General features: G+C 43.7%; 3 protein-coding genes across 3 annotated transcripts; 2 read left to right on the top strand and 1 right to left on the bottom strand.

Moving 5' to 3' along the window:
* Positions 1-1,755: 1,755 nt before the first annotated feature.
* LOC146719640 (uncharacterized) lies at positions 1,756-2,862 on the top strand. The gene has a single exon (XM_085489907.1). It carries the CDS (start codon positions 1,756-1,758, stop codon positions 2,860-2,862), a length of 1,107 nt encoding a protein of 368 aa, XP_085346033.1.
* A 4,729-nt stretch (positions 2,863-7,591) lies between these two features.
* LOC146719639 (uncharacterized) lies at positions 7,592-8,780 on the bottom strand. Its single transcript, XM_085489909.1, has 2 exons — positions 8,435-8,780; positions 7,592-8,323 (listed from the first exon to the last, which is right to left on the bottom strand). Exons 1-2 carry the CDS (start codon positions 8,657-8,659, stop codon positions 7,592-7,594), a joined length of 957 nt encoding a protein of 318 aa, XP_085346035.1. The 5' UTR covers positions 8,660-8,780.
* Positions 8,781-11,619: 2,839 nt separating this feature from the next.
* LOC146719638 (uncharacterized) lies at positions 11,620-12,144 on the top strand. The gene has a single exon (XM_085489908.1). The coding sequence runs from the start codon at positions 11,620-11,622 to the stop codon at positions 12,142-12,144; it is 525 nt and encodes a 174-aa protein (XP_085346034.1).
* The last annotated feature ends 2,632 nt before the right edge of the window (positions 12,145-14,776 follow it).

The raw sequence follows: 14,776 nt of genomic DNA, 5'->3' as shown, positions 1-14,776 counted from the left end.
TTTCTATCGTGACTTGTCGTTTTTGGCCGTCCATTTAAAGTCCAGCACTCGTCGCGGTTATGCCCACGTTTTTTGCAATAGTTGCAAGATTTTTCGACGTTATTCGCACGAAAGGGTCTTTCTGGTTTCGGGAGCAAGTATTTGCTGCTGCGACATTCTCGTTTGTAGTGTCCCGATTTTCCGCATTTATGGCATTGCACGGCGTTTTTTGATGGTCGCGACGGCGCTTGATCATATCGATTTTGATTTGTATAGTAACTTGATCGCGATGCGTTTGTGCCCTTTACCTTTTCCTCGGCGGTTGCGGCAGTTATTGTCTCCTGTAGCGTTTGGTAATTTCGAGAACGAATAAGCAGTTGTATCTCGTCGCGTAGTCCTATTTAGAAATTTTGCAAGGCTTGTTTATGTATGGTACTTAGAATAATCCGCTTTTCGATGGCAGAGTGATCTTTTCTCTCCGTTATGGATTTGTATAATTCCATAGCTAAGGTATTGACGCGCGTTCCGAAAGCTTGCGCGCCTTCATTTGTCTTTTGTTTTAAAAAATTAAACTCTATCTGCAGATGTGTAATGCTCCGCTTGCTTTGATAAGAAAGTTCTAATTGTCGCTTGAGTTCATCATACGTCTGTATGTCTCGCGTTTGGAAATCTAACATTGCTTTGCTTTTTAATTTCGTACACAAGATAGCTCCCACCAACCCTCTCTCGTTAGCAGGGTGTATATTTTTTATAGCATAAGTGCATGTGAGTAGGTATACTAGGGGGGTTCTAGACCAGGGGCAATGAGGGGGGGTGAGGGGCGGGGGGGGGGGAATCGTGGCGAGGGGGTAACGTCACGCGGGGGGGAGGGGGTTTTATCAGTAGATAAGCTTATCTTTTGTTTATAAACATATCAGATAACCTGATAAGGGGATCATGTTACCTGATAAGGGAATCATGTTACCTGATATATTTATAAACAAGATAAGATAAGGGGATCATGTTACTTGATATGTTCATAAACAAGATAAGATAAGATAAGCGGCGTCTTTGAGCGGTATCTAAGTTTTCATAAATTTTCTCTGAAAATCCAAGATAAAATAAGCTAAGTTTTCGAATCCAAGATAAGCGGCGTCTTTGTAAGGTATCAAAGATAAGCGGCGTCTTTGAGCGGTATCTAAGTTTTCATAAATTTTCTCCGAAGATAAGATAAAAATTCTGCGAATGGCTGCCGCAAAATCCAAGCCGAGCGCCGACAATCGGATATCTATTACTAAGGGGGTTGCGTTTCTTCATCTAAATTTGATAAGATAAAAATTCTGCGAATGGCTGCCGCAAAATCCAAATCCAAGCTTGGATCGAGCGCCGACAATCGGATATCTAAATTTGATAAGATAAAAATTCTGCGAATTACTAAGAACAAAAGGTTTGCCGACAATCAAGCGGGTTGATCCGTACAGGTTGCGACATGTTTGCGCGACGTGTCGATCCGACGGGGTGAAATGAAATTTATCTATGTATTTCTAAGAATTATCAGCGATATTTAAGTTTTCGAATCCAAGATAAGATATCACACAAATATTTCTCGCGAATTAACAATTGCATCATCATCCCCACGAACAAAGGGATGATCGGGATATATAATGAGGACCGATGCAGCTGCCGGGCCATAGTACCACTGGCGAGCGCACGCTTCATTCGAGGTGCAAGAAAAAAAGTTTAGTGTGTAAAGAAGTTTTTTTGTAATAAGTGTGAAAAAGTGAATTTTTTACAAAAATGGAGAACATTGAGCGCGACCTGTTGGAGCGTTCCCGCCAAGTTGCTAACTTGGGCGAATATTTCGAATGGCTGCAAGAGTGCGAAGAATTTATCGAAGAGCTGGAAGAACGCAGCCGTGCCAAGCGTCCGCGTCTCTCGATTGGACATAGACAATCTCTGGTGGCGAGAATAGCGCGACTCGAGGGTGCAAAGGTGCGCTTGCAGAGACGGTATGTCGGTGAATCCATGCCTAGTGGCGGCGGATTCAGTGGCGGCGGCAATAACGCGCAAAGACTCGTTTGGCGCGAAATCGATACAGCGTTCGATAGCCGTATACTTACCGGTGCGATAATTAACGCAGACCACATCGAACCGCGTCAGTTTTTGGAAAATGCCGCAGACATTGTAGTCGAGAACGTGGAGAATGTGCTGCAGAGACACATCAGTGTAAAAGTGAACACTGTTTTCAACGGTGAATTTGTGTCCGGTGACAAGCGCGCCAATAAAAATATTAACACGAGAAACTTTGAACTCTTTCGCACATCCGATGTACGCGAGTGGTACGAGCGCCGCGTAATTGAGCCCACGCTAGCATCGCTAGAAGAGTTCCAGGAACGCGATAGCGGCTGGGCATTGCCGCGGATAATAGATTTGACAGTAAATATCAACAAGTATAATCTTATGCGCGCGGGATGTCGTATCACATTACCGCAAAAAATTGTAACAAAGAGAGCGGTTGTTAATGTGCGATCAGCGGACAATGCGTGTTTCGCATGGTCAGTGGTGGCTGCTCTGTACCCCGCTGATATACATGTGGATCGAGAATCCTCCTATCCGCATTACACCACAGTGTTGAACCTCCAAAACATTGAGTTTCCAGTGACTGTGAATCAAATTAAAAAATTCGAACTTGCAAACGACATCTCCGTAAACGTGTACATCATCGAGAACGAGAACATCGTCCCGTTGCGTCTTTCGGAAAAAAAGAAGGACAGGCACGTCAATCTGCTGTACGTGGAGGACGAACACGGAGTGGGGCATTTCACATGCATTAAAAATCTGTCTCGTCTCGTGGGCTCACAACTGAGCAAAAAGAAATGTAAAAAATTTATATGCGATCGGTAAGTATATATATATATATATATATATTTATTACACGTAAATTATATTTTAATTAAATTTTTTATTTTTTACAGATGCCTACATTATTTCGGAGCGGTGGATAAATTGCAGGCGCATATGGAAGATTGTGGGAAATTGAACGACTGCGCTATTCGGTTGCCGAGCGAGAATGACAAGTGGCTCAGCTTCGACAACTACACGTGGAAGGAGCGGCTGCCGTTTGTAGTGTACGCCGACCTCGAGTGTGTTTTGGCAAAGACCGAAGATGCCAAAAATCATCAACACCATCAAGTGTTCAGCATCGCGTACTATGTACAGTGTTCGTACGACAGTTCGTTGTCCGCGTACAATTCCCGCCGTAGTGTCGATTGCGTCGCATGGTTCGCCGAACAGCTTAAAAATTTAGCAATTCGCGTAAAAAATATTTTAACGACCAATGTCCCCATGGTAAATTTAACGCCTGACGAGTGGTTAAAATTTCGCACCGCGACGCATTGTCACATTTGTGAAAAACCGTTTGACGAAGACGATACACGCGTCCGCGATCATTGCCACCTGCCCGGGCGGTACAGGGGTCCTGCGCATTCAAATTGTAACTTAAATTACAACGAATCATTTTGTATCCCTATAGTCTTTCACAATCTGTCCGGCTACGACGCACATTTTATTATCGAGGACATAGCCACATCGTTCGAAGGGGAAATCGAATTACTGCCGATAACGAAGGAAAAATACATTTCATTCTCGAAGACTGTTAGATTGACACAAGATAATAATTCGAAAAATTATATCAAATTACGCTTTATCGATTCGTACAAGTTTCTCAGCGCTAGTCTCGACAAATTAGCGTCATTTTTGGATAAAGAAAAACTAAAAATTTTACTTTCGGAATATCAAAATTTAACTAGTGAAAAATTCAATTTATTGACACGGAAGAGCGTCTTTCCGTACGAATACATTGACTGCGTGGACAGATTACAAGACACACGTTTACCGCCGCGCGACTCATTTTACAGTTCCTTAACCGGCGACACAGTATCCGAGAGTGATTACGCGCACGCCGAGACCGTCTGGAGCCGATTCTCCCTTCGAACGCTAGGCGAATATAGCGATTTATATTTAAAAATTGATGTCTTGTTATTGGCCGATATATTTGAGAATTTTCGCGATAGTTGTATAAAAAGTTACGGACTCGATCCCGCGTATTAATATACTCTCCCCGGATGTACATGGGACGCCATGTTAAAACATACGAATATAAAATTTGAATTATTAACAGACATTGACATGGTTGTTTGTCGAACGAGGTATACGCGGCGGCCTTAATCAATGTTCAGGCCGATACGCACAGGCTAATAACAAGTACATGCAATCATACGACCCATCGAAACCCTCATCGTACCTCATGTATTTCGATGTAAATAATTTGTACGGATGGGCAATGTGTCAACCATTGCCGTATGCCGATTTTCGGTGGATCGACGATATATCGAATTTTGACGTATCATCTTTCGCGTTCGATTCGCCTATAGGCTATGTTCTCGAAGTAGATTTAGAGTATCCACAGCATCTTCATGACGCGCACATTGACCTACTGTTTTGCCCGACGCGCGATAAGCCACCCGGCAAGCGGGAGTATAAACTCCTCGCAACGCTTTGCGATAAGAAGCGCTACGTGATACACTATCGTAATCTACAGCAGTGCACGCGCCACGGGCTACGCATAACAAAAATATACCGCATACTACAATTCACGCAGTCAGCGTGGCTGCAAAAATACATCGAACTCAACACGCAGTTTAGAACACATGCGAAAAACGGTTTTGAATAAAATTTATATAAATTGATGAATAATGCGGTATTTGGCAAGACGATGGAAAATGTGCGCATTCATGTGGATGTAAAATTATTAACAAAATGGGACGGACGGTACGGTGCGGAGGCAATGATCGCGAAACCAAATTTTCATAGTACTAGCATATTTTCGGAAAAATTAGTTGCAATTGAATTACGCAAACTCGAAGTTAAAATCTACAAACCAATCTACGTTGGCATGTGCATACTCGACATATCAAAAGTATGTCTTTATGAATTTCACCACGAATACATGTCACCGCTCTATCGTGACAATTGTAGAGTAATGTACACCGACACAGACAGTTTAATTTATCAAATTAAATGTCAGGATGTCTATGAAAATTTGAAACGCGATATCGCTCGATTCGATACCAGCGACTACGCCGCGAATAATGCGTACGGTATACCACTCGCGAATAAAAAGGTGCCAGGTCTGATGAAAGATGAGAATAACGGCGCGATAATGACCGAATTCGTCGGGCTTAGAGCAAAAATGTATGCTTTGCGGGTGGACGGTAAAAAGGACACTAAAAAGGCAAAAGTAACGTCGTAGCGCGTAGTATAACATTCGACGATTATACGCGTTGCCTTAATGATGAAATAGAAATGACGCGTCAGCAGTCATGCATAAGATCGAAATTGCATAAAGTGTATACCATCAGCGAGATAAAAATTGCTCTAAGTCCCTACGACGACAAACGGTATGTCGTACCTGAGTCGACCGACACCTTGCCGTGGGGACATTATAGAATACCGTTGTAAATTATATTAATTATATTTATTATATTTATTATATTTATTATATTTATATTGTAAGGATGTATTAATGAGAAGTATATATATTTTATATATTTTTTGTTATATATTTTATATATATATGGTATACAATATATAGTATGTTATACAATGATTGAATAAAATAACATTAAATAACATTGTTTTTATGTATCCAAGAGTTGTGCGAACTGTCGAATCCCAGAAATTTCACGTAAACCTCGTCACCCCTCCTGCGCAGTATTTTCTCCACGAGGTACACATCCGGACAATTTGCGCGATGCAGCTCGTGCTCGTAAAACGCTCCAGCGATAGATGTCTTGCGATAATCCTCGAGTAGATATGTTACGGGATTAGTATGCTGCACTTTAACAATCTTAAACACCTCGGTTGTCCAATTTGGCGTGTAACCCTTCTCGAAAAGTTGTTTGTACTTGCTGATCCGTATCTGATCACCTACTTTAAACTTTGCCGGGCCCGCGATTTTTACACGATTGTACACGGTAGCCAAGAGTCTTTCGGCGATCGCGGGGGTAACGTCGGCGGGTCGCATACCAATCGTTCGATGCTTGCGTCCGTTGTAATCTAATACGAGGCGTGGCAGTATGTCGAACCACTTGTAAGTGCCATTCAGCGTAAACATCTTCCACATGTCGTTCTTTAGCGTGCGATTGAATCGCTCGACGACCGACGCCTTCAATACAGAATATGTAGAATAGTGATTAATATCATGTTTTCGCATAAGTCGTTGCACATCGACGTTGTAAAATTCTTTCCCGTTATCAGTTTGCATGTTTTTCGGACATCTCTTGCTATCTCGAATTATCTCAGCGATTGCGTCAGCTGTCTCGCTTCCTCCTTTACTCTTGAGTGGTACAGCCCACGCATACTTGCTCAACACATCGATGACGGTGAGTATGTAGTGGTAACCTCTGTTGAAACGGGAGTACGGACGCATCTCGACAATGTCGGCTTGCCACAGATCATCGTATCCTCGCACTATGACATGCCTTCGAGGGAAATTTTTTCTCGCTGACGCGTGCAACTCGTTTACCAACTGCCTTCTCTCCAAACTATGTTGCTCGTTGTTATTTTCACTATTCATTCTCGTTCGTTCACGTTGTTTCGGGGTTCTTTCACGTTCTTTCACGTTGTTTCGGGGTTTGTTCACGTTGTTTCGGGGTTCTTTAACGTTGTTTCGAGGTTGTTTCGGGGTTCTTTCACGTTGTTTCGGGGTTGTTTCGGGGTTCGTTCACGTTGTTTCGGGGTTTTTTCGGGTTAGGTAGTCGTTATAGCGTAGTTCACTCCCGTCCTTGACCCATTCGAAAATCGTCTTTGACTCGTTTGCAGCCTTTTTCACAGTCGTTTCTGATCCGTTCGCAGCCGCTTTTGAATCGATCGTAACCGTCCCTGACCTGTTCGCAACCCTTACTGAATTGGTGATAGCCTTGTATGTAACCTTTAAGGACTTGTTCGTAGCCTCGTTCGCAACCCTGTTTGACATGATCGTAACCTCGATCGTAGCGGTCGCGTTCACCACCGTTTCCAGGTCGTTCACTGCTGCTTCCGGGTCGTTCACAGCTGCTGCTTCCGGGTCGGTCACTGATACCACTCATTGTTGTTTGGTAGCACGTCGATCGTAACCACTCGAGAATCCCTTCTAGACGTTTCACAACTGTTTGATAGACGTTTCCGAGCCAACCGCTCATTAGATGTCTGAGATAGTGTTTGGCGCACGCAAAAGTTCTTTTATCGCAGTCTCCAACGCTCGTACATCCTTCTCTAACGCAGTCAGCTTCTCATCTAACTCTTTCTGTTGGACCATCAATGTTTTAAAGCACTCTTCCAGGTACAATTTGTTGACGGTATCGGTATCCGCCTCAGGTTGCGCTACACGGCGAATCTTGCGCGATCTCGCGTCATAATCTGTAGCGACGCGACATAGAGCGTTTTTACGCACACATCTTCTCATCAATGTGTGCCAATGATCGCCGGTTGTATCAATTCTCCTCTCGAATAATCCAAATTTATTGATAGACATTTTTTGCAATGCTTTGTAGAGTGTCACGCGATGGACTGAATAGATTGTCGGAACCCTTGTTTAATTTATAATAATGCCCGCTTCCCGCAGTTTCTCGATGATCGACAAGATCTCGTTGTCATGCGCGTTGTTGCCAGCTTGGCGCGAAGCGTCGAGCAATCGTAGGCGATCCACTAGCTCGTTAGGGTCGTCCCAGTGCACGTAATCAATCTTATTGTCGGTTAGCGTCATAGCGCGAGGCATTCCAGTGCCAGATTTTGGGCTCTCCACCCGCGTCAACGGCGCGATTATATATTTGTACTTGTCCCCCTTGCTACCCTTCACACGACCTTGCGCATCAAAATTGCGTTTATGCACGTTTGTCGTCAATAATATGTGCTTGTATTTTTGCAAATCGTCATCCCGGTAATCGGGTCTTTTCTTGAAGATCAACTCGTACAATCCGGGCGTTCCAATGTACCGCGTGTCGCCTATGATTATATTGTCATCTTTGTCAATCGCGAATCGCTTGCTGCCGAGCCGCATTTCATTTTCGCCGAAGTAGACTCCGTATACATTATCAATTTCTTTTTTCTCATCAGCACCGAGGAGAGCGTCCATGTATTTTTGTCCTAATGGCCCCCAATCCTTTTGCATCATTTGTCGACCTTCCGACGATCTTAACCAGTGTCGAAGGGATATTTCGGGCGGGTTACGCGTGGTTTCCAAAACATTTTCGTCTACGAGTGCTTTGGGTATCACAGGTTGTGCGCTTATCGGTGTAGATGTTGTCGGCAGTGAAGCGTCCAATGGCTTCGAAATATCATATTTTCTCTTTTTCAATTCCTCCTCTTTATATCGCTTGATAATTTTATGTTTTCTCTTTTTCGGTGTCTCCCCCTCATACCGTGTTTCGATCTTCACACCGTCATCGTCGTCGTCGTCGGTGTTAGGCTCGTTTTTCACCGAAATCGTCGCGTTGTCGACAATCTTTTGTAGCGGCTCGATAATAGGTTTAAAGTGAGTCTTGACGGCGATATCATCATCGATCTTTCCGGTCTTCAGAGCGCGGTGTTTCTTGCGGATCGATTCGGCCGTCTTCGCAATCTCCTTGGCAACCTTTTCACGCTCGCGAATATTATCAGCCATCCTAAACTCTAGAGAGTGCTGTCGACGACTAATGGCTCCGCGGTATCGCGAACTCGTTAAATCCTTTTCTGTATCGCCCGTTCGTAAGCGAGCTGTCCTTGTCTATCACTAGAAATCCATACTTTTGCTGCCAACATGTATGACATAACTCCCCGAAATCCTCATACGACATGTCGGTATTCACGTGATCGTTGTACACGTGCTTCAAATTGGTGGCGTCCTGTTAAAATAGGATTAGCAGGTTCGCGTTGTCGCGTATAAGATGTTTCGGTATTCTCGCGTATGTCTGACAGAGATAGAAGCAGTCGATGTTCGAGTGGCGCCCCATTGAGAAGTACTCTCTTATCGTATTTTGCTTGTCGCATGCCACGTCATCAAAGACAAAAATTGAATTTGGACATGCCTCGCTCGGTGGAATGACGTCACTGTTATTGGAGAATGTAAAGTAGCCGATTTCGTCAATCGACGTCAATAAATCTTCCAAATAGCGATATTTCGGCTGTTGCAGCGATTTAGAGTACACGTACACGTTCTCGAAACGCACACCGTGCGGACTTTCCAGCAGGCTTATCAACACGTTGGTTTTACCGCAGTTTGAGGGGCCGCAAACGATCGCGCGTATAGTTGTCGGTAGCATTATACCGTGTTTGCGCACACCTTCGTTCACGCTGCAGCGTACTCTGTCGTCGTAATTCATCACTCGTATCGTTAGAGGTTGTCGCACGAATTTCATTTTCTCACTCCCGATTTGACCTCCAACGTCCGCCTATTTATAGCTGCGCGGACTCGCGCTTTGCTCAGTATCGTCTAGAGATTGCAACGGATGTCAACGAAAATAGGCGCAGGTGTATTAAATCGTGCGATAAACGCACTTCCGGTCGAGCTTCATATCCCCGGCTATCAATTTTGCGGCCCGGGAACTCGTTTGGAAAAGCGATTGGCTAGAGGTGATCAAGGTGTCAACCCATTGGACGCGGCGTGCCGTGAACACGATATAACGTACTCTCGGAGCAGCGAACTCACCGAGAGACACGCGGCGGATAAGGTACTCGCCGAGAAAGCGAAAACTCGCATCGTCGCGAAAAACTCGAGTTTCGGTGAGAGAGCCGCGGCCGCAGTTGTCTGGGCAGCGATGAAAGCCAAGACGAAGCTCGGCATGGGCTTGAAGAAGAGGACGAAGAAGAGGAGGAGGGTACTTTCGGCAGCGAAACGAGGCGGATTTTTGCCGATTTTACCAATGCTAGGCGCGCTCGGATCCCTGGTCGGCGGAGCGGCTGGCGTAGCAAAAGCGGTAAACGACAATAAAGCCGCGCAACGTCAGTTGCAAGAGATACTACGCCACAATCGCGCCATGGAAGGCCGCGGACTGTATCTCGCCCCTTACAAATATGGACGAGGAGCGAGGAAAAAAAAAACGTCAAAAAAACGTTAAAAATGCCGCAAGGTGTAACTACAAATGTGCAATTGCTACAACTTGCAAAACGTATGCACATTCCATATTTTAAAGGTGTATTTATGTGCAATAATTTACCGATAAATGGCGCGCGAGAAAATGAGAGCGGTATCGTCAATCTGGACAACACAGACGGTCCTGGCACTCATTGGGTGGCGTATGCAAAAAGGGGAAATCGCGCAATCTATTTCGACAGTTTTGGCAATTTTCGACCACCCGAGGAATTGGTGCGATATTTAAACGTGCCGAAATTGGAATACAATTACACCTCTTATCAAACGTATGATCAAAGTATCTGTGGACAATTGTGCTTGCAGTTTTTCCGAGAGATTGAATTTTAGTTCAACTTGCAGCGAATTTAAAGACTGACATTGCGTTATTTAACTCAGTTTTGTCAACATGTCGCTAACACTAACATTGACTGGGAAGAGTAGCGTCCTCGCGGCGACCTACTTTCCACCCATAGATTTGAGCGACGCGGACTACGAGCTCGGTCTGACGGATTTTGAAACTTATCACACTATATCGAATGTGAATTCCTCGAATAATAAATTTTACTACGGCAAAGACGACGCGGAAATTACGATTCCCGAGGGATCGTACGAGCTGCAAGCGATACATGAATTTTTGAAACGCGCACTTTCCCGAAAACATAATGCTGTTAGTGATAAAGGTGTCGACGATGACGATTATCCAATCGTGCTCCGCGCTAATTCCAATACGATGAGAAGCGAGATCAAGTGTGCCTACAGAATAAACTTTAGCATGCCCAACAACATTGGATCGCTGCTGGGATTCTCGAATCGTATACTGCAACCGCGAAAATGGCACAAATCGAACATGGCGATTAATATTATCAACGTGAACATTATCCGCATAGAGTGTAACGTGACCGCGGGTGCATACAGCAACGATAAACTCGTTCACACGATACACGAATTTTCACCGAGGGTACCACCAGGATATAAGATATCGGAAACGCCGGCGCAGATCATTTACCTGCCGGTCTTCGTACAAAGCATTACTGATTTAGTGTTACGCGTTACTGATCAGGAGGGACGATTGCTCGATTTTCGAGGTGAAGAGATAACAATTAGATTGCACGTACGACGGCGGGCCACCCTCGTGCGACGGGATGCTCGTGTTGAATAAAGACACGAAGAACACAATCAGGCCAGCAGCAACATCATTCGCTAATATCAAATCAACCGCGAAGAAGAGACTCACCTCGTCAAACGTTGCGTTTTTAAAATTTTTGGGATTTGCGGTGCGCGCTGTCTGAACAATGACTGAGATTCTCAACATCAAGGAAGAGCCAGTCTTTGACGATCGCATCGTCAAGATTGAGACTCACACATACAACCCGTTTGCCAACACAACATTTGGATACAGCGACGAGATAAGAATACCCATACAACAACAGGATTTATATACGTTGCCGTATGAGAGTTTCCTCTACATCGAGGGTGAACTGCGGATAACTCATCCAGTTGAGAAATCCAATGTGATGCTGGGAAATAATTGCGTCGCATTCATGTTTGACGAAATTCGCTACGAGCTCGATGGTGTGGAGATTGATCGCAACAGGAATGTGGGAATAACAAGTCTGCTGAAAAACTATGTGACAATGTCATCCGATAGAAGCGTGATTATGCGAAATGCAGGCTGGGAGAGCCCGACTACTGTAAATGGATACTTTAATTTTTGTGTGCCGCTGCACATGTTGCTGGGATTTTGCGAGGATTACAAACGTGTGGTTATTAATTCGCGTCATGAGTTGATCCTAATACAAGCGCGCAACGACAATAATTGTCTGTATGGAGATTCTGCACTGGAGCCTGCAATCAACATATTCAAGATACAATGGCGAATGCCACACGTGTTGTTGAGCGAGATTAAGAAGCTGTCGATGCTGCGCGCTCTGGAAAGCGGACGTTACCTCAGCATGGGTTTCCGCTCGTGGGATCTATACGAATTTCCGCTATTGCAGCGTACGACCAAGCATTCCTGGGTCATTAAAACCGCGACTTAACTGGAGAAGCCGCGATATGTAATTTTTGCCCTGCAGACAGGGCGGAAAAACATCATGTCCAAGGATACGAGTCGATTCGACAACTGTAAATTAACCAACGTGAAACTCTATCTGAACTCGGAATGTTATCCGTACGACGATATGAATCTGGATTTTGATAGAAACAGATGGTCAATTCTGTACGATACGTATGCGCGTTTCTGCAAAAATTATTACGGATACGAGTATCTCGAGCCGAGTCTCACCGTCACGTCATTTCTACGTTCCGGTCCGTTTGTGATTATCGATTGTTTTCGACAAAACGATTCGGTCAAAAGCGCAACGGTGGATGTGAAATTGGAGTTTGAATGTAAAGAGAATATGCCTAATAATACCACAGCATATTGTCTCATTATGCACAATCGCGTGATCCAGTACAACCTGTTGACTAACGTTGTGCGCAAAATCACCTAAAAATGTTTACACAACTACGCGTGTGAGAGAGGGGGAGGAGGATACATAATCATAATGATGTGAGATGTCTGAAGAGTATCGTAATACCTCTCGACTCACTCACATCGACGAGATCATGTCTGCACCAACGTTTGTCGACCTGCAAGGATTAATCTTAAACAAACGATTTATTGTGAAGAAAGCGGCAATCCTGAGAAGAGGATATATCCTGTCGCACTATTTCTTCGCATGCCCTGTGCCATGGAGCGTGCTTATAAAGTCGGAAAAGCGTCAAGCCTCGTGGTTAACTCAGCATCATCACGGCTTGCAATGGGAGGATGGAAATGTTCCATACTGCATGGCTCAGCGCTTGATTACGGCAGCTATCGTTGACATAAATGAACAAGAAGAGGAGGAAGAAGAGTCCTCTCTCGTGTATGTAAAAGGACTCAAAAAGCGAGAATGGCTGGTCGAAATAATGGACAATGCGAGCAGCGGTTTCACTATTGAGACCTTGGATGCCATATATGAAGATGTGCCTTCATTAAATAAGTTAGATCCCACATATACTCTACGGTGCAATAAACATGTAAAAAATTGCGCGTTACAAAATGTATTTAAATTATTTAATTGGTGGTCGACCAATCGCGACAATTATCCGTTTTTTGAATAAACATATTGTTTACATACTATTCTCTTTGTTATTACTCTCCCTCCCTCACCAGATATTTCTAAGAAATTTTTATACCTCTATTACTTTTAATTTCTCACGCAATCATATTTTTAAGAATTCCTTTTACCCCCACTACTTTAAAAAATTTCTCACGCAATCATATTTCTAAGAATTTCTTTTACCCCTTCTCCTACTACTTTTTAAATATTTCTCTTTGTTCTTTTCTTCCAGATATATTTCTAAGAATTCAATTTACCCCTTCTACTAATATTTTAAAAATAAGCGTTACTCGATTATTAGTACTTTTTTATACGATCAGTCTCTCGTCGACCGTTCTAACTGACGGTTCACTTTTTAATACCCTCGGTTCAAAGATGCAGCAGCATGAATTACTACATGCCGAGACGTGATGAAACGTGCGAGAAGAAATGCGACGAGTAAGTATAACTTTTTTTTTGTATTTTTATCTTTTTATATTTTATATTTTTTTACGAATTATAATTTTTACAGCGTTTCGCTGGAGTCTCGTACGGTTCGTTTACTAGGAAGACGATACGCGTTGACGGCCACAGAATTCAAATTCCTCGAAATCGGCATCAGAGTGGATCCGCCGAGTTACGTGAAGATCGCCATAGGAGATCATCGGGGAAAACAGCTAATACTATCTTTCGAAACGTGGAAAGGACTCTACGAGCAATGTCACACTATTTAGAATTACCTGAACAATGACTCCCCCAACAATGATGTGTATAATTTCATAAGTGTTGGGCCGCTAACAGTGCGATTTCACAAGATAAACGACACCAAGCTCATAAGTTTCGAATCAGCGGACGTGCGCATGATGATAGTCGAATCGACGTTACGTCGTATGTTTGAGCTCGATTCATGCATTGAAATTAAGTGTGATCGATTGACGAGGCTCATTGCAACGGTCGATATCAAGTATACACAAATCTCCAGTATTGCATCCACTGTAACGGATGCTAGAGAATTGCCGAATGCGATACGCGCTAGCAACGCCTTTAACAAGTACCAACTCGTCGATTGCGAGCTAGTAGCTTTAGTTTTTAGTTCTTAATCTGTAATAAAACTTTATATATAATTATGTATTAAATATAAGACAAATAAATACTTATATGTATATATCATGGTGTACTTTATTTGCGCGCCACCCGTTACATACTTTGCGAGAGATAATTATCGTGTCAAGGACATTGTCATATCCAAGCCTGGATTCAGCGGCAGCGAGACAAAATCGATATTTTTATCTGACGAGATTAGAGATAAGACGCGGCGAGAGAAAATCGATAATTTTATCTTACGAGGCGCACGCTACGGTCTCATTAAGAGAGAGAAAACGCACGCATTCGAGAGTGAGAGAGACGGCGAAATACGACGCAGCGTGAGAGTGAGAGAGACGGTGATATAATGACGTATTCGAGAAAGAAAGACGCACGCATTCGAGAGTGAGAGAGAGAGACGGCAAACTAATACGCAGCGTGAGAGTGAGAGAGACGGTGATATAAG

The sequence above is a fragment of the Nylanderia fulva genome, unplaced genomic scaffold (assembly GCF_048542155.1).
Source record: "Nylanderia fulva isolate GAGA-0341 unplaced genomic scaffold, ASM4854215v1 Scaffold908, whole genome shotgun sequence".
Classification (NCBI taxonomy): Eukaryota; Metazoa; Arthropoda; class Insecta; order Hymenoptera; family Formicidae; genus Nylanderia; species Nylanderia fulva.
Note: the sequence above shows the minus strand (reverse complement) of the source record. Positions and strands in the feature narration are given on the sequence as shown.

Coding starts and splice junctions, on each gene's coding strand:
- LOC146719640 (XM_085489907.1), top strand. CDS start 1,756: ATGGAGAACATTGAGCGCGACCTGTTGGAGCGTTCCCGCCAAGTTGCT.
- LOC146719639 (XM_085489909.1), bottom strand. CDS start 8,659: ATGGCTGATAATATTCGCGAGCGTGAAAAGGTTGCCAAGGAGATTGCG. Junction 8,324..8,434: donor ACGACGACGACGATGACGGT/GTGAAGATCGAA, acceptor GATATTTCGAAG/CCATTGGACGCTTCACTGCC.
- LOC146719638 (XM_085489908.1), top strand. CDS start 11,620: ATGCTGGGAAATAATTGCGTCGCATTCATGTTTGACGAAATTCGCTAC.